At 36.7% G+C, this 20,924-nt stretch overlaps 1 protein-coding gene across 3 annotated transcripts in view; it reads left to right on the top strand.

The window, feature by feature from the left end:
* CACNA2D3 (calcium voltage-gated channel auxiliary subunit alpha2delta 3) overlaps positions 1-20,924 on the top strand; it is a 547,059-nt gene that overhangs the window by 370,136 nt on the left and 155,999 nt on the right. For all 3 annotated transcript variants that reach the window (XM_072420933.1, XM_072420932.1, XM_072420934.1), the window contains one exon: positions 10,449-10,532. In XM_072420933.1, coding sequence (XP_072277034.1) covers positions 10,449-10,532 — 84 coding nt within the window. The remainder of the gene's footprint in view (positions 1-10,448; positions 10,533-20,924) is intronic.

Here is a 20,924-nt window from a genome sequence, read left to right as displayed (position 1 = left end):
AAATCACATAGAAGTGATGGAGCAGCTTTACAGCCATCCAAATCACATAGAAGTGATTGAGCAGCTTTACAGCCATCCAAATCACATAGAAGTATTTGAGCTGCTTTACAGCTATCTGAATAACATAAAAGTGATTGAGCAGCCTTACAGCCATCCAAATCACATAGAAGTGTTCGAGCAGCTTTACAGCTATCTGAATACTATAGAAGTGATTGAGATGCTTTACAGCTATCCTAATACTACAAAAGTGATTGAGTTGTTATACAGCCATACCAAATTTCAATGAAGTGAATGAGCTGCTTTACAGCCATCCAAATCACATAAAAGTGATAAAGCTGCTTTACAGCTATCGGAATACCATAAAAGTGATTGAGCAGCTTTACAGCCATCAAGATCACATAGAAGTGACTGAGATGCTTTACAGCTATCCTAATACTACAAAAGTGATTGAGTTGTTATACAGCCATATCAAATTTCATTGAAGTGACTGAGCTGATTTACAGCCATCCAAATTTCATAGTGATTGAGTGGCCTTACCATCTAAATCCTAAAGCCAGCTTTGTAAATTGTAATAAATAAAGATCCTGCATGCACCACAATACTGACAGCATCATCAGCAAAGGAGTTAATGTACTTAGAGCAATTTTCTTTTTCTTACGTGCTGTTACATATTTTTGTTTCGGTCATTTCCTTTCTCAAGATACAACAGCAAGATGAAAGCTTCCAAGCTGATGTTGCTAGAAGGAATAATACCCTAGATGATATTCTGCTATAATAGTACTGTAATGATCATCCAACACATTTAACGTCACCCTCGCTGTTTTCCCAGAGAGCCATTTTGCGGTTCAAGGATTCTTGTCATCCTTTCCTTTTGGCTAAAAAAAGCTCAGTATGGCAGCTTCAAATGCCAACTGGCATGCATTTGATATCCAAAATAAATGGGTGAGTTTGCCAATGAAAACCCATTCACTTCTAGGTTAAGGCCTTACACATAATACAACACAACTGCTTTCAGAATCGGAGTTGTCCTTTTCTCCCATAAAGCAAGTAAAAGGGTAACACATACTTAATCTGAAGCACTACAGTTACATTTACAAGCTCTTTTATGTTGTTAGAGCTGAACAGACTTTATAGCATATGTCACTGCAAAATAATATAAAAAAACATATGCAGTACATCTCCGTCATAGATGAACATTTCATTGTGCTTTATCCCTTTAAAGGTACAGAAAAAGACCTGTTGATGTGCAAAATGCTTCCAATGGTATATTAGGTGTACTAAATGGAAAAAAAAGAGGTTAGGTTTAAATGCACTTTAATTGGAACTTCAGAAAAAAATGTGTATTTAAACCCAAAACATTTTAAAAGTTTGTTTAACTTCCAGTAGACTCAGGAGCATGTGATAAGAAATCACTCCAAAGTACGGAAATACACTTAAAGCTATATACACACACTAAGGCAAGCAGTTAGGTTAATTGTCTGCCCTCAAAATTGACCTTAGACTGTGGTAATGACATATGACTATGGTAGGGACATTGAATTTTGTGAGCCCCGTTGAGGAACAGATAGTGACATGCCTATGGACTTTGTACAGCGCTGTGTAGTATGTTGGTGCTTTATAAATACTCTGTAATAATAAAAATAGATAATTGTTGCCCAAGACCATGAGTCATGAGTTTCTTGGGGCGAAAATCGAGTGTATCTACAATAGTTCTCCAACGTTGTTTAGTTACACATGAAGGCAGAGAGACCACTGCTTCCTCACAGACAGCATACCTCCTCTATAGTATGCTTGCAAGGATAGTCTTTTCCACTCCATATGTAGATGCATTACATTAAAAGATACACAATAAGGCTCTGCACACCTAATATTTGGATGCATCTAAAATTTCTATAGCAGATTTGAATCGAAGGTTTATTTTGGCTTGGAACTAAACCCAAAAATTAAAAAAGTGTGACCAGGCAGATCCCTTTTTTGCCGAAGGCAAAGGCAATTTTCCACAATTAATAAAATAACTTGACCTGCCTAATCACTATTTTTTGTATGCTCTTCCCTGTTCCCATCCCACTGTGGGTGCGGCCTTTTTCTTTGTTCTTCTCTTTCTGCTTTGGCACCGGGAGGCGCACCGGAATTCAGTCTCAGCAGCCGCGGGGGATGCCAGGATAGGTGAGATTAGGACATTACTCAGGTAGGTAAGAATGCTCATTGCAGAACAGACATTGCCTGACCCTTTCTGCATTAGGGCGCTACCTAATCCCATATTTTTGCTTTACATACAGGTAGAAAAAAAAACACAAAGGGTTCAACAGACCTGATACAATACTTGCAAAATACATCAAAATATTTAAAACATAGAATGTACCATATGCAATTTTTTTTATCCCTTATTATTGTAAATTGGAGAAAGGTAAGCACTGAGTGTCCACTGAAAACAACCAGGAGCTTATGGGGGAAATGCTGATTTTCTGGGCCTGATTTTTTAAAGCTCCCAAGGCTGGGGAACATACACTTTCATTAGTGAGGCTGGGTGATCTAGCAAACCCAGAATGGATTTCTTAAGTAATTTTTTATTTGTTAGGAAATGTTTTCAGTCCTGGACCAGATCCATTCCAGGTTTGCTGGATCACCCAGCTTCACTGATGAAAGTATCCTCTCCAGCCCTCTATTTCTAACTGTAATATACAGTGCAGTGGAGCAGGCTTGTCTCTCTGTATTCTCTCTACATTAGATCATTACCGGCAGTGCCTTTCCCAAAGCATAAAACATACAGGCTGGTTACATACCTAAGTCTGTCATCAGAACCACAGATTACCCATAAGCCTTTCTCAGCAATCCAGGTGCTGCCGGCCTCTATAAAATGCAGAATTCAAACTATTCCAATGCCACACCAGCATTAGGCTAATTATCAGCTATTAAACCGGAGGAATTTCCTGTTTTCCTGAATGCATGCTTTTGTCTCAGACAGTCATCTTGCACTTTACTTCGTGACTTTCTAATATTTTGTCTCCTTTGTGGCATGGACGCCTCTATAAAACCTCCCTGTGGGGTTTAGGTGTTAAGGTTTTTTTTATTTTTATATTTGTTTTTCGGCCCCGTCTTTGTGGATGTTCCATGACAGGTCATTGCACACGCTGCGGGCTCCTTGTCAACAAATGCTAAGCCACTTTTCCTGGAAAGATTGTGTTTTCTTTACTTTCTTAGCAGCCTGATTGCACAGGTAAATATACACATTTGCTCATTTATAATTAAATTCCTTGGCTGGATTTGGACAGTTCTGGAAATAAAACAGCAAAATCAAGCTAAATTCAGACGGCAGGCAAAGAAATGAGATTATTTAGTAAAAACAACCCACAGTTACCTCTAATCCCAGGTCTATCTCTACCTATATCTAAAATACAGTCGTGTAAAAAAGTAAGTACACCTCAAGGAAATTGTTACTTATTTTTAGTATATTTGTACAGCAAAACATTAAATCTTCATTCAGAGTCTACAGATAAAGAAGACAGAAGTGAACAAATGACACATAAAACTGACATATTCATTATCATAGTATAAATGAACAAAAATGCAGATACGGAAAAAAGCATACCTGTACATTTACGAACAACAAATCGATGAAATTAGAATCATTTGTTCCAGATTAAGAACCTACGTAAGGACTATGCTGGTGGAATAGATTCTATTTAAACCTCAGATATCTGGTGTTCTCTTTACTAATAATGTGTGGGGTGTCATTGTGGCAAGATCAAAAGATCTCTCCAAGGCATTCAGAAAGAACATTGTGGATGCCTATGAGTTTCGAAAGATTGCCAAATTAATTAAACTTAATTATTCCACTGTAAGGAAAATCATTTCCAAGTGCCTTAGATATCAAAAGACTGCTAATTTGTCCTAGACTGGCCGGTACATCAAGTTCAGTCTAAGAGCTGACTGCTCCAAGATGTCTCTGGAATCCCAGAATGATATAATTAAATTTTCAGGTAACTCTTGCAAAAATTGGTATCAAATAGACATTGTACCAATTAAACCCACATGTAAGGTGTGCCTGGAAAAATCATTAACAACCCAAAATGTTAAAAACTTTTCATGAAATACATAGGCCAAATAGTAGGCCTATGGAACAATGTTCTCTAATTGATTAATTAAAGATAGAACTATTTGTCTTCAATAAAAGTAAACATATTGGCTGAAACAAAGACAGCATCAAGCAAAAAACCCAACACCAATTGAGTTGTTTGGGGCTGCGTTGCTGCTTTAAAGTCTAGGCAACTTGAAGATATTGGGTCTGATTTATTAAAGCTCTCCAAGGCTGGAGAGAATGCACTTTATCAGTGAAGCTGGGTGATCGAGCAAACCTGGAAAGGATCTGGTCCAGGATTGAAAACATTGCTAACAAATAGCAAATTACTTTTAAGGAATCCATTCCAGCTCTGCTGAATCACCCAGCTCCACTGATGAAAGTATATCTTCTTCAGACTTGAAGAGCTTTAATAAATCAGGCCCAATAAGTCAACTGTGAGTTCTGCAAAATGGGCTTGATGAGAATCCCAGGTCATCTGTTCAAAGCCTGCAGAACTAGAACGAGATCTCTCAAAACAATAATGATCATAAGAGCGCTACCATGAGTACTATGAGGGGTTAGGGGGCTGGCCTAGCAAAGCCCTGATTTGAATCACATTGAAACGTTGTAGGGCATGCAGCATGGAAAGTTCATAGAAAGAAAAAAAAAAAAAAAACATTGTATTTGAAATATTTTTGCAAGGAGGACTAAATTTCAAAGATTGGTGGAAAGTTATAGAAAATCCCTACTTGAAGAATTTTCTCTCAAATAGGGTAATACCAGTTTATGGGGCTAGGGGTGTACTTATTTTTTCCCCATTACTTCATTACAAATGTTGATATTTTTGTTAAAAAAAAAAACTTTAAAAGTAAACATAATTCAAGTATTGCACCCTTATCTGTGGACATTGTTTGGATTTGAATGTATCATTTCTAAGTTCATGCTTTTCCCATGACTATATATATATATATATACACTCCCCCCCTCTGTAAGTACATTTTATTCATTTTATATTTTTAAATATATTTCAGTGTTTTTATTAAACATGTACTGTATACCATATGTGCATAAATTATTAGGAAAAAAGTTGATCACCTTTATCCCCACAACTAAAGTGTAACTCCACACAAAGTTCTTCTCTTTTTGATTTGGATTGGTTTCCAAGTCAATAAAGCTTTTATTCTCCTTTTCATTTTCCTATTTGAAAATACGATTTGTTGATTTAAAAAATGTAATTTGCAGTAACCCAGAGCAACTATTTTTATTTCACATTCTAATGACCTCTTAATCATTTCCAAAAAATTGGTTGTCTACTATGGGTTAGCGCAGATTTCAAATTTGAAAGCCAAGAGAGAGATTTACAGAATAAAATGCACAAATATTACAGATGTCTATGTGTTCAGCACATTCTATTTTGTAGAAGTTGGAATTAAACATAGTTTGATAATTGGTAGAATGTTACTAGGTCTGAAAATCACCTGGTTACTGATATTTCTCTGGATCTTCTTACAAGGGTTCCTGACTCTGCCCCACTGGGTTCCAATGTTCAGTTTTGTATTTGAACCAAAGGCAAATATTATTTATCCTTCTGACAAAGGTAATAACACTGTATCAGCTTTGTCTTTAGGTGCGTTGCTTCTTGTTACTATTATCAATTGGCATACAAAAAATATTTTGTGTGACAGATTTAAAGAACAGAAAAAAATAATTGTAGCTGTCAGTTCTAGATTTGTGCAGGAGATTATGATGACCTAATTTCCTGATACGAAAAAAGTTTTTAAAAAAATCCCAACATGCTTAGACTTTTTTTGTTTTTCTCCTGTTTGCAAATTCTATAAAACTAGAGCTTACTAATGCGAGTCACCAAGACCAAAACACCTAAACAAACTCTTCAAAATACAGCAGATAACAGATCCTGAACTGGAGGCCTCATCAAGCCAAACACTGCGGTCTAAATCACCTTAAAAATAACTCCTACTCCCACATGCTTGTTTTCGTAGAGAGGTGTTAGTACCTCTGTATCCTGCAGTATCCAAAATTATTACGGTAATGACCCAATGCAAGCTTGCTGGCCAAAAAATATAGATTGCCCTACCTAATTGCAGTCTAGACTTCAAGGCAAAGGGCCAGCTCAAATGTATAACTTATTTGTGCTCAGACTTCTAAAAAATGCTTAGATTCCTTAATGGCGTTAAAACAGTTCTGTGAAATTTAAAAATATAAAGCCACAGATATTCCTAAGAGAATATATAATGAATCCAAAATCTGCCACGTCTTAACTCCACATAAACACATTAATAGAGATAATTTGGTTAGCTGATAGGATAGAAACGTTGGGGAGTCCTTTTACAAATTGCCAAGTTTATTTATAATTATATTGAAACCTAATAACAAATAAAAAATATTATTTTGTTTTGGATAGAGCCATGATGGATTCAAACTCGTGTCAGCTTTTTATTTTTGGTTGAGGATATAAGGGTCAAAGCATCAGATGGTTTTTGTCCTAAACAGATGTTTCATTTAAATTTCATGAGAGATAGAGAGAGATAGAAAACCTGATTTATTAAAGCTGTCAAAGGCTGGAGCTGATAAACTTTCATCAGTGAAGCTGGGTGATCCAGCAAACCTGGAATGGATCTGGTCCAGGATTGAAAACATTCAAACGACTTCCAAAATCCATTCCAGGTTTGCTAGATCACCCAGCTTCACTGAAGAAAGTGTATCCTCTCCAGCCTTGGAGCGCTTTAATAAATCAGACCCATTCAGTACTTTTGTTAGTATAAAGAGCCCTTTCATTAGGACTTGTGGATATTGAAATAATATCCACATATAATCTAGATCAGTCTATCCTAACCTTTTACATTTATGGAACCCCTAAAATAATTTCCAAGTCTCAGTCCTTGCTAAAACCAATTTATTGGTAGATCAGTGGGAGAAAGGCTCCCCGTTGGAAAGAATGTCCCCTTACAGGGGTGGATGAACACCATCTTTATAAACAACTATAAACATCATGAAATGAAAAAAAAGAAAAAGCTGGGGTTTTTGGCAAAGCAAAGACTGTAGTTAGCAACAAAAGAATATACAACCAAAATAAATTAGATTTATATTTAAATACAGTAAAAAACCAATAAGGAATCCCCAATAAATTTGTCATGATGCCTGTCAACTATACAGAAACAGTAAATATCATGTGCAGGAACCGTCCTAATCCCGATGTGTTTCGTTGATAGGCTTCTTCAGGGGATGCATTAAGAACCTAATATAAAGTTTGATGACAATCGATTTGTTCAGAGGAGAAGAAAAGCTATTAATCTCTGAAAAGTTGATAATTGGGTGATCATGGAGTACTCTTGAAACAATTAGCAATCATGAATCTCCAAGCCACAGTAGAGCACACTGACAAGCGTGTGTATCGACATTCAGTCAGAGAATTCTCAATTTATCAAATGGGAGGTCGGTCAGCCACAGGAACCCTTAGCAACCTCTGGAGGAACCATTGGGTTTCAATGGAAACCTGGTTAAGAATGGCTGATCTAGATGATGATTAGTATGGATTTCAAAAACAAAAAAGAGTTCTTTTCTAATCTGTCCAGGATTCTTTTCATGGCAGCCATACCTAAATATATTTTGCTATGGAAAATGTAAAAAGAGGTGTTGGAACACAATAAAGAAGGTGGTAACACCCAAAACGTCTGGGTCGACAGGACCTGGGCACACACAAGGGCAAAAGCAACACATGTGTTTTCTTTTATTGGTAAAGACATACCCTGCAAATACATTGCATCACAACATGTGACAGTGCACGGTAGCATTCAAGTGATCTATTCAAATGATTGGGCTGCCCAATGCAGCTCATTGCACTGTACAGAGCAATGTGTATGTGTACATTTATCAATAATAAACTGTATTTAAATCAGCGCCAACATATTATGCAGCACTGTACATTAAACAGGGGTTGCAAATGACAACCCCCAGCAGTATTCCCGAGTGAGACTTGGAGTGGATTTTACCTGCAAGTAGCGGTAATCCTGAGTCACACTCGGGGTAGCTTTAACCAAAAAAAAAAAACTTACCTTGCTCCGTGGTTGTCCTGCTGGTCTCCGCAGGTCCTGGGGACACATCCGTCTTCTTCGATCTTCAGCTGACGAATGCAGAGACAATCTTCGGGGTTTCCCGCTGAAGTCGGTGCATGCATTGTTGCGGGTGGGAGGAGCGGCGGGAAATTTAAATAATTTTGTATTGGATTCAATACAAAATAGCTGTATTGAGTCCAATACAAATAAATATTCATATAATATATATATAAATAATTATATAAATATTATATGTGCTACTGTACAGTTATATTACAGGTTTCACTATTTTTTTAACATATTTTTGTGTTTTTTTATTTAAAGTTTCATATTAAATTTATTAAAAATTGGACATATTTCTGTGAGTTATGCCAAAGAATTATAGGCCTACAATGTAAAATAAATTTCTATGCAAAAAAAGTAACGCTTTTTGAGTGAAAATATGGTCAGATATAGAACGCTAGGGGGGTTAATATTTATTATTAACCCTCAAAATTAATTTTTTTTCTCTCTGTAGAGTTCAGTTTGGGAAAAATTTGTGAGAGAGGAGATCAATTTTGGAATTTGTTTATAGGTGGAGGCAAGGATAGCTATGACTTACAGCTTACAGCTGTGTCTTGTACTTGCCATGTCTTTGTATCTAACGTGTACAGTATTAGTCAGGTGTTTTTAGTTTCTTATATTTGGTAATTAGTTGTATTTTATTTTTTTTACATTTTTTTTACATTTAAAAGGATACTGTTTTTTATGTTTCACGATTTAATAAACTTTTTTTAAGATATTTGTCACACCTTATCAGTAAAATACCTTTCAGCCCCCAGGAGAAATATTTATTTAGCTGATTTCTAGTTACCCCCCTAGTGATAGGTATAATCAATTAGGGATTTTCACTCATTAAAGTTCTACGTACATGACCAAGCAGCTCTTGCTTCAACTCAAATAATGAAGGTAATACTACATCTATGGTTTGGTCTTCCAAGACCCCAGTGAGGTTTGTTTGTCAAATATATATGGAAAAGAACACATGTAACCAAGATGAAGGAGATAGCAAGATCAAATATACTACTTGGCAAGTACATGCATAGTGGTAGACACTAAAAAGAAAAAAAATTGGTGCATCATAGAATTTAATTGCTGTACTTTACAAGTATCACTCAACATTGCAAGCAAAATACCTTTCATTTGGCCAAATGTAATCATTAGTTACTAGCACACACCTAAAATAATTACTTATATTTACATATCAAAAGTATTATAACTCATTACATGTTAGTAATTTGGATGCTTCCCATACCACTGACTATGCCAACATTGAATAAAAAGAAATGCAATAAAAGTGGGAATAATATAATCGTTCCTTTTTGAAGACCTTGTATTGACTAAGTACTGAAATGTAATATAGAAAACAATTTCCTGTCCAAGAATATCTAATATTACACTATCCCTACTGCATTCACACATTTTAATGGACAGTTTTGGCGGTTCTGGTTCTGGTTCATGTTATGTTTTTTTTTTGGTAGGAACTAAGGCATGGTCAAGAAACCCACAGAAACAAATGAACATTCAAAGTCCATGCAGATAGTGTGTCTACAGAATTAGGATCTTAGTGCTAACCAATAAGCCACAGGGCAGTATTTTCCATCTTGGCACTCGTGAGCCAGCAACCAGGCCAGCAGGGATTAAAGGTGACAACACAAGTCCAAAAAAATACAATACAATAAATTCCTTTATTTTCCTTTCTCTTGTGGTCACATTTGGATATATTGGCTAAATTCAAGAGAGACCTGTTGGACGGGGTTGTAAAAGAGTTTATAGTCCCTGTACAGTTCACAAAACATGAAACCATTCCCCCTATCTTCAGTTCAGTCTACAAGTAAAAAGTAGCTGTGCATATAAAGCAAATGGCCAGTTTCTAGCTTATTCTAGCATAACTTAACATAAATAACTAATATTTTACTAAAATAATCATATATCAAAATAGGGGGAGCTTGTACGAAAGTGTGTCATCAGTTCAGTATGCCTGGGGAAGCATAATATCAAAATAAGGTATTCATAGGCCAATGTGCATCCCCTAAGCTTGCCTGTATACTTTTGGGGAAAGAACATCTATAAAGGTGACCATGAGCACTAATATTACCTGAAGTGTTATCTTATTGGGGATATGCCCACTCTTGTATCTCTAAGTCATGGTTCATGAATTGGCAATGATGAAGCTTGGGTTAGGGTAAAACCATCTTCTCTTTGTAAATCAGCAAAGGCCTACACAAAAATGTAACAGTGTCATTTGTTTTACTTATATTTTTCATTTCCAACAGTATGAAGAAGGGAAAAAAAGGAGGAAACCCAATTACAGCAGTGTGGATTTATCGGAAGTAGAGTGGGAAGACCGAGACGATGTGGTAAGATTCCCAGAATTGATTTATTTACCAAACGGCATAATGTTACATAACACCCATTGAACTGTGTCTCACATTTAAAATTAAAGTTCTTGGTAGGGCTAGTGGGGCTTTTTTCTTACCGGCTTCCAATATCTGGATCAAGTCGTAGGATTTCCTTCTGAAAGCTAATAACATAAGTCATTTCCCATGTCTATTGCCTTTTCCTCTATTGCCTTTGCCTTTAACTTTAGGTTAAGTATGTCAGGCATCAGAGGTCTATACTATTGTTTTTATATATATTTAAATATATATTAATATAATATTTTACATTTATTTATATAAATTAAGGAGTTTTATAGTATGGATTTTGATTATTTGTCCATAAAAACACAGCAGTTTTCCTTTCACAATGCAAGTCCATGAGATGACTGGCTCACTGAAAACAACACGCTGCTTATGTGGCTGGTATGGTAATTAAAATGTTGTTATTCAGGGAGGTCATATGTGGCTCAGCTAAATACAGAGCTCTATCTAATAGTTAATCTGAAATTCCCAAAATATAATGCAATAGGATAAATATGGAAAACAAGTTTGTAAACATCACATTTACAATCTGTTACAAATAATTCTACATTAGTCAGGGTAAAAAAGGGTGACATTAGATAGGTAAATGGCAGAAGGGAAGAGAGGGCACCCCTGTAGGAAGCTCTATGGACCACAGCTGTGTAGGGATGAGCGATGAGCGAATATTAAGTTCGATCTCGCGGCGAATCGGGCCTTTCTCTTTTACCGAAAATGTAAGGGAGAACAGCTTTCTGATTCGCCAAGAGGTCAAGCTCTCAACGGACAGGAGGATTTCCAGGGCTGCATCATGCAGCATTGGAAATCCTCTACGATCCCCAGGCACTAGAGGTTAATTAACCTCTAGTGCCCCGGGGACCCCACACTCCTCTCAATGAATGATGCCTAGCACAATGAAGATGCCTAGCACAGGGGAACCTCCTGACATTGTAATATCTCTTACTCAAAGAATCTCCTACAAATGATACATTTGTATCTGTGCTGGGGATTGCACATTCATTGAGAAGATCCCCGGGCACCAGAGGTTAATTACCCTCTAGGGCCCCGGGGATCGCAAACAGGAGGATTCCCAGGGAATCCTGTGAATCCCCTGTGAATCCTCCTGTTAAAATTTCATCCATCTTCCGATGGTTTCGCAAAATCGGTTTGCCAAAATTTCACGGAACCATCGGAAGTTTGAGGAAATTTTCGCGAGAATGCCAGAGGCATGAGAAAACAGGTAAATGACAGAAGAGAAGAGGTTTCACCCTAATAGGAAGCCCTATGGACCACAGCTGGGCATAAAAAGATGGCATGGGAGACCAGGTAAATGGCAGAAGAGGGAAGGTGGAATCCCAATTAGAAGATTCATAGACCATAGCTTCATGGGCCACAGCTGGGTATAAAAGGATAGCCCACACTGTTTTTTTCTTGCCATTTTTGCTCATTTCTAATAGAGATATCTCACCACTGGAGTAAAGAATGAGAAGCATGCAGGTCATTTAGCCTGCTAGAAATCTCTCAGATGAGATGTGTAAAAGCTTGAGTGCACCAGACTTGAGCTTTATGAATATTACCAGGAAAAGACGTAAAGATCTTGTGTGGCCTGGTTGATGGATGACGTATGAAGAGGCTTCAGCTGCTGCCTCAGTAAAAGTGTGGAACGAGTGTGGAACGTGCTCTCCCTGGCTGCTATTTTCTTGCTCTGAAATAATTAGATCCTTAAACAGAAATGGGATCCATTTACTGTGCTTTGCAATGGATGACCTACTACCTGGAGAGCTGTCAACCATCACCTGCTATGCCCCGTACATTTCATTGCTTTCCTTTTTGGACAGAGTAAGTGTGATTCTGCAGCCATAATTGTAGCTGAGAATGTCACTCTTTCTGGCTGTAATATGTTTTTCATGGTTAAAGAAAACTCCAGAAACGTTAACTTAATTCAGTCTCCAAATATCTGGAACTGTTCCTCAAGGACTACTCACCACTGAGAGGTCTCTAAAATCATATTAAAAAGAATTTTATGGGGTGAAAACGTTCAAGGAAAAATATAGTTGGAGGCATCTGGAGCTGGCATTGTTTCACAGACTGTGTGTGTCCAAGTGCAAAAAATTCTTACACAATGTCCACGTTTTCTGTGCCGTCAGTCTCTACGCCCAAAGCTTCAGCAGCTCAAGCAGACTTCAGAAACTCAGCTTATAATGAAATTGTTTTTGTGGCATTGCCTAGCCTCTCATTACCATAATCAATATTTTATAGGCATGCTGTCAGAAGAAAGTTATACAGTCTTTCTACTTGCAAATTAAAAATAACAGATCAGTCAAACTTAAGAAATATTTGCATCTATGCTGACTTAGGCAGTAAAGCCCACCTACTGAACAGTCCTAAATTTCATAATTGATTTCATGTTTTGCGGCTGATTGCTTGGCTTGTGAAAATGTAGATTAGGGTGTTAAGGGATCACACACAGCTTTTCTAGCTCACTTTAGCCTTGCCTCCTAACAAAATGCAAAAATAAAATGTTGATGCAATGATAAAAAAAAGATCATGTGATATAGGTTCAGTGAGTAATGATAAGTTATAACTATAATGCCAAATTGATCTCATCTAAAATTAAATTCTAATGTGCCATAAAAAAATTTGTTATGAATAACAAACATTTTGGCACTGGCGTTGAGACTGGTATGTCAAACAGAAATGCTGAATCAATTAATTTGCATTAAAGTGTGTACCATGTACTAGTAAGTCCACTATCATGATGTGATGTGCTAACATACATGTACCTTGAAAATTTCTTCATAAAGTTCCTGCACTTCTAATAACATTTACTATGACTGATGATTATGGAAAAGGTTAAAGATTGACTCAATGGGCCTGATTTAAAAAAGCTCTTCAAGGCTAGAGAGGATACACTTTCATCAGTGAAGCTGGGTGATCCAGCAAACCTGAAATGGATCTGGACAAGGATTTAAAACTTTTACTAGCAAATAGAAATTGACTTTGTATAAACCCATTGCAGGACTGCTGGATCACCCAGCTTCACTGATAAAAGTGTATCCACTTCAGCCTCAGAGAGCTTTACTAAATCAGGCCCAATAACAGTAAAGGAGTCACAACTTAGAAAATATCTGGACCTTGATCCCAGTTATGGCGGTATCCATGATGGTACTTCTAGTCTGCCAGACAATAAATGCAACCTAATTCATGTCTTAGTTTCTGCAGATTTTAGGATACACATACTGTATAATACATTTAAGAGCTCAGTACATGGATTGCTACTGTAATGTAATAATCGTCATGATGCTACAAATTCCTAATGATGGCTCTGGGCAATTTGGCTGGATATTTATTCTCCCATTAACACCTTGTGTCAGCACATTGACAGTCACAGCAGGATGTAGGTTGGTTTTCTTTCAGACATGAACAGGCAGCAGAAAAAGAGAAGCCTAATACTTTTACTCACAGTAAATATAGATTAAAGTTTTCTTTTTTAATTACCAAAGTTTGTTTTGTAATTATATATATATATACCGTATATATATATATATATATTTCCATATCAGCCTATTATTATTATTTTTGCATTGGCTTGAAGCCTTCATTTTGGGAAAAAGTCAAAGTACCCTACAGATGTGGAAAATATACAAAGAAAACTTAGAAAAGACTTTTTGTTATTACGTGGCATTGAATGCATTAGCATGCCACTGGTACTAGATCACTTTGGACATAGATGAATCTCCTTCTTTAATCTTCGTAGTTTGTCATGACTAGAATTCCTTTTTTAATTCTTAGCAAATGTTCATTTAGAGAAACACTTAAGGATAGGATAAGTGGCACCAACACAGGGTTGCATGTGAGTCTAACCCAGACACAATTTAAAACTTGAATCGAGAGAGATTTATTTTTTCTATACTTTTAAATGAATAAAACTATTAAACCTGGTATGTTTTCATTTTTATTTTTACAGAGTAATAGATCAGATGCTATTTATAAAGGCATGCCATTATCAGAATAATTTTTAATGTTTGAAACCCTAAATCTATTTTTAGTTTTGTTTGGCTTAATGCCTCACTTGATACAGATTTAGTAAGCAAATTAGCATTATTTTGTTTATGGATCTTTTGCACAGATTCATACTTGGAGATCCCTGTGCAGGCTAACAACACTAAACCACTGCCATGCAATTGGCAGCACTGTCGTCAGTCTTCCATGTAAACCTCCTGTATTTGGACTATTTGCAGCCCAATGGCCAAGTGAGTGTGCATCAAGAATGCATCCACAAGAATGTGTATTTAGCACATATTGTATGCACAGAATAATGAACACGTGGCTGAGCTACTCTATGAAAATAACTAAATGGGAACAATGTCTAGTATTGCACCAAACAGTCTGCTGGCAAGGGGGCTGGACATGCCTTAAAGGACATTAAACAAATGACTTTTACATGTAATTATCCTTTAAAAGTATATCTGAAGCCCAAAATGTTTTTTCCCATTTTTTGGCATCTGTGCTGCATTGTAAAAATCTTTTTTCACTTTCGGTACTTTTGACACCAAAAAAAAAAATATCTTCAAAGTTCCTTTAGACCAGTGTTTTCTGTCTAATCTTCTCTGGAACCTTTAGTGTTCCTTCTGTTGGTTGCTAGGATTTCTGGAGATGTGAACAATGGCAGAAAAATCTCCCTGGCACACTGACAACTAACCAGTTCAAGGGGGGAATTTTCCAGTATCTTTCAATGTTAGGGGTCACTTCAACACCAACCACTATCATTGGAGAATACCACAATTTTTTACTATCTGCATTTCTTTTCTGCAGGTAATTCATTTCAAGTTATTCATTTTAGGAATTCTACAGAAAATACAGGGTGTGAGTTTTGTCCCTTTACTCTTATTCTTTTAATGTAAACTTTCCTCAACTTATTAAGAATGTTAAAATGTGATGGACTGTAGGTAAAATTCTTTTTCGCAGTGATCTATCTTAAGAACTTGAATTTCAAAGGTTCCTCAAGGCTACTCTATATAGTAAGAGGAACCTCCTACATCCCCTGGATGAAGAAAAAAACTCCAAAATTAGTTTAAAGAATGGTTTTAAGGGCCAGAAAAGCCATATTCTTTGAGATAATTTTGTATTATTCTTCCCATTCCTACTCCTCAATAGGATGAGCGAGAATGCCTTTGACATTCTGGCGAAAATTTCCTTGAACTTCTGATGGGTCCGCCAAGTAGGTTCGCCGAAACTTCGCGGACCCATCGAAAGTTTGAGGAAATCATTACAGAAGGAGTACCCTGGCTGCAATGCAGCCATGGTAAACCTCCTGTGTGTGATCCCTCATTGAGGCAAGCCCTCATTTAACCTCTAGTGCCCGGGGATTGTGCACAGGAGGATTCTCACAGCTGCAATAATCAATGCAGCCACGGTACTCCTCCTGTGTTAGTCCCGCGGCTGTGCTCATCAATGAATGCAGCCGTGAGAATCATCACAGGATGATTCCCATGGCTGCTTTCATTCATGATGAGCACAGCCGCGGTAGTCCTGTGTTCTTGGATAGAGAATCCCCACCCAAGAACACATACTACGGGGCTGCAGGGCTCCTCTCCCCTGATTGCTCTTGAAGGTGCCAATAAATTCGATCTCTACGGCCAAATTTACTCAGGCCGTTCTCGCTTACATGTTCAGTAAGCATGAACAGCCCGATTCGTGAGATCGAATTTTAAAATTTTGCTCTCTGATCCTTACTCCTCAAGGCCAAAAAAGGTTTAAAATGATTGTTGTAGCCATAAAATTGGACCACTAGTGGGTCACATATTTATAAATATGGAAAGGGTTCTAACAAAAACATCAAAGATGGTGTTAAATGCATGTTACAATTTAATTAATTTTGCATTGTTGTGGAAGTTCTGCTTTTTTTTTTGTAAGACAAGACACCATGCAATTAGATAGACCACATTTCTTGTATGTTCCAAAGGTAAATTAGAGAGTATGTTATAGATGTGTTGCTATTGTTTTTATTACCATGTACACAAGGAAGAAAAAGTATCTTCTTCAGTTGCAAAAGGCACAGCAAGAAGCTGATGGGGTGTCTACATATCCTATAAAAGTGGGTTCTGGTACGCTTTCTATTTGTTTAGGTGCTTTAGTAACAGATGATCCTGCCAGTCCTAGGATTTCTCATAAAGGACTCTTTTCTCATAAAATGTTTTCAAGTTCTTAGTGATCCAACAACAGGCATTAGTAAATCAATGTCACATTTCAGAGATAAACCCCTTTGAAATGTAATGTTGATTTTCCTATGGCTGTTGTTAAGTCAGTAATGGCTTAAAAGCATTCTGTACCCTGGAGAGTGGGCGACTTTCTTTTATATACCACTCTTACCAACTCTGATCCCATGGAACCATTATCTTTTCTCATATGAATTAACCCATCAAGAAGAATGCTTCTTATTTTCTTAATTATACAATAAATCCGACCAGAAAAGAACAGTTGGATTGTGTTCAGGCTCCACACAGTTGTAAATCTCTGGGCTTGAAAGCTTCTCTTTATGATCCAGATGGGCACGGCACACTACCACCTACTCAGCTTGATTATTCGCCCCTTCAGCCAGGCATAGCGCTGGAAACATGCAAAGGAAAACTTGACTGTTGAACTTTCTAGCCAGGATTTACCAAATTGCACAAAAGAATTTTCACCCTTTGCTTAGGTTTATAGGGAAGCATAGCTGAGCTGATTGTCTTTTGTCACGGTTTTTCAGTCGCACTGGTTGGACAAGAGCCAGAATTACACTCCCTTTCTGCCTAAAGCTAAATGAAACAGAACTTTAAACTCAGAGACAGAAAATGTAAGGGCTCAAGTACGTATTTTAAGGTCTGTTATTTATCCAAGTATTAATGTACCGTATAGTATATATTGACAACCAACATTGATTGGTTTCAGTAATGCTAAATAATGCCATGCACATGGATAGTTTAAAATCTGCTATGCCATATTTGCAATCAGAAGAGTTAATACACCCTGCCCAGCTTTACAGTGCCTTCAAAGTAAAGGAAAACTCAATAGTGTTGAGTTGGATCAAAGGCATGCTGGAAGACCCAAGGCCATGACAGTGAAGAACATATTTTGGCAATGCAAAGAGTTCTTATGGCTTAGCTTAGCCCCTACAAAAAGAAAAACACCTGCTGACTATATAATTTCCCTTTTGGGAGTATTGTTTTTTTTTGCATGGATACCACTACAACCCTGGTTAAATCTGTTTGTTAAAATCTTTGGTAATTAGCTTTATTGGTTTCCCTATTGGTAAATTCTGGGTGTGCCATATTGTTTTATATTGCACATAGTACACAAAAGGATGGCTAGTCCTTTGTACTATATATACTGTCAAGTCAATCAAGCTGTAGATTATTTACACTTATTATTGTTATCTTTAGTTTTAAAACTAGTCATCCATGCCATTGCTACTTAGTATATTATAGGGACAGGAAAGCCCCTAATATATATTTTAATTGATAGCTTGGAAGATAATGTACAGGGAAATTTCAAACTTAGTGAGATGCTTCTGTGGCCCTGAAACATGCTCACAAATGGCACATCTCGGTGTTATATGGGCGATACCAACATATTCAGGAACTTTAAAAAGGGAGTCTTGGACAGTCTATAAGTTCAGTAGAAAACCCCTTCAAGTTACGCTTGGGACTAAAGTAATATACATAATAAATAGAAACAAATATTTGGGGTCTGTTTTTAAAGCAATGAATCTAACATGCACCAAAACAATAATTTATCACTGCCATTGAAATCATTGATGAACCTGAATGTTCAGATATTTGTGAGATTCCAAGCTTTATAAAAAAAGACCCTTTAGCTACACTTACCATTAATATTTATTACTCACTGCTCACTAAGGAATATTTACAATTTTAATGCAAACACGGACCTAAAAATATGTTTTTTTCTCTCTGTCGTTTGTTCGGTTTTATCCGTCTCTGCCAATACCCCAGTCCTATCTCCCTTACATACAGTCTTTATTACTTTTTCTCAGCAAAGACCTTTGTACTAGAAAATTGCATCAAACAATGTGTCCTTAACCAATGATCTCAAAAAGCTTCCCATGCTGTTTTAATGACGGTGCTGGCGTCCATAATTAAGAACTGGCACATAAAATATTATGAAACTCAAAAATTATAGGTGTGAGGGAATGCACAGGCTCATAATAGAGCAGCAAAGAATAGCTAATAAACAATCATTGATCTCATTTGTGAATGGGAGAAACCTTTATGGCGTAAATTAATTCAGCATAATGCAGACGCAGCTTAAATGGAGGTTACCACTTAGAATTTCGGCTGCAGGGTCCTGTGTCTTTTATAGACCCTCTGGAGCCATGTTGCCATGTTTAGTGTTTGAATAGACTATTGTGCACTAATTATATCTCTTGTTTGGATGACTGCCAACTGCAACAAAGATTTTTTATTTTGCTTTTTAGGAAACTAGTACACGATAATTATTCACATGTATAGCACACGTGGTCCTGTACCCAGGAGTATAGGGAGGTCAGGAACAATAATTATTTTTTATACCACGTATCTGTAGTACTTTTTACAAACTATAATAAAAGAACATTGAAATACACATATCTATAGTTTTTCAATTTTTTTGAGAAAAAATTTGAGATAATTTTGAAAGTTTTCAAAACACTTATGAGGTATTTTTGGCCTGCAGTTGATCTTCTTCTGTCCTGCATTTTACCGTCTTTAATCTGATTTTGCATTCCCATAGTCTGAAGCAAACAAAAACCCATCAAGCATGTGTTTGTTTCTTTCACTAAACGGCAATGCTTTAAATGTATTTGTGTTCCAAGTCCCAAAAAGGGATTGCAGAAACTTCTAATATGTCCTGTGATTGCCTAGATTGTGTAGTCTTCTTTACATTCTCTCCTGCACAACCTTACTGAAATGTTTGTGTTATCTACACTAATAAAGCACAAAGCAACTTCCAATAGCTTATGATGATGTATTGGTGTTATTTGATTAACCAATATAGAGAACACATTACCATTCATCGATGGTAAGGACAAAATGATCTGTAAATACCGCTAATCTTTTACATTTCATTTTGCTGTTTGCAAATTGTGTAGCATAGCTTAAGACCAAAATGCACTAGAAAATTTTCTGCTGCTGACACCTTGTCAAGAAGATTTATTAATGTGCAGCTGTCAAATTTATTTGATGGAAGTCACCGAAACACCTCAGAATCCCAAAACCTTGCAGCATTGGATCGATAAAACCATAGTAGAAAGGATATAAATACTGAAAAGTTCAGTCGTATATAGTTGACCCTAGTGATATTATCACCATCATATTGAGCCTTACAGAGTACATTGGAACATACACACTAGTCCCCAACCCCTAAAGGAGCTTATTATTATCCAGTATTTATATATCCCCAACATATTACACAGCACCGTACAAAGTCCATAGTAGTGACACTAACTGTCCATCAAAGGGACTGGATTTGAACCTGGGATCTAGCACTGCAAAGGCAAGTGTGCTAACCATTGAGCCACCGTGCTGCCCTAAATAGCATGTAAAAGCTGAGCTTAGAATACAAATATCATTAGTTCCCAAGCCCAATGGATTGGGGTCCCTGCTTGTACTAGCGACCATTGCCATGTAAAGTGAGGAGTTGTGTCCAAAGCAAGAGGTGAGGGTATATCACCTTAAGTGAAGAATTACCCTCACTTTGGAGCATTTCCATTTATTTTCATGTCGCTTCCCTTGGGCACTAAAAGAAGTAAGATCTCCCCAAAGAAACACAGACAGGAAAAAAAATGTTTTTGCTAAACATACACTTTAAAAAAAAACTTTCCCTAGCATTGCTGTGGAGTCTGTAAACAAGATATTGTTTGTGCTATATAAAACATCTAAGTCTATTCTATATCGCCAAATTTTATAATGCATATTATTGCACATAATTTTCTACCAATACTTTAGTTATACCAGTAAGTCTGTGCTAATGGGTTTTAGTATTGTTTCCAACTACTGTGATTACTAAAAATTGCAATGATTTAGAAAAATTCCCAGTCCTTGGAAGCAGAGCTAACAACACGTTACAAGTGTAAATAATTATTAAAGAATGGCTTTCTGCAGATGACTTTCTCGAAATGATAAGCATATCCAATTTTTAATGAATTTCTTGGATTGTACATTTCAATATTTGAAAGGCAATGGAATGTTCCAAACTGTTTTGTTGATTAGCCAAACACAGCATGACTAAAATATGAAGATTACAAGCCCCTGGCTTTTCCATTTTTTCTTAAAGTTCATTGTCCTTGATTTGTGTAAGCAATTACCTTTGTAAACTAAG

Source organism: Pyxicephalus adspersus, chromosome 8 (genome assembly GCF_032062135.1).
Source record: "Pyxicephalus adspersus chromosome 8, UCB_Pads_2.0, whole genome shotgun sequence".
In the NCBI taxonomy this organism is placed as follows: Eukaryota; Metazoa; Chordata; class Amphibia; order Anura; family Pyxicephalidae; genus Pyxicephalus; species Pyxicephalus adspersus.
The sequence above is the reverse complement of the archived record's forward strand: the minus strand, read 5'-3'. Positions and strand labels throughout refer to the sequence as shown.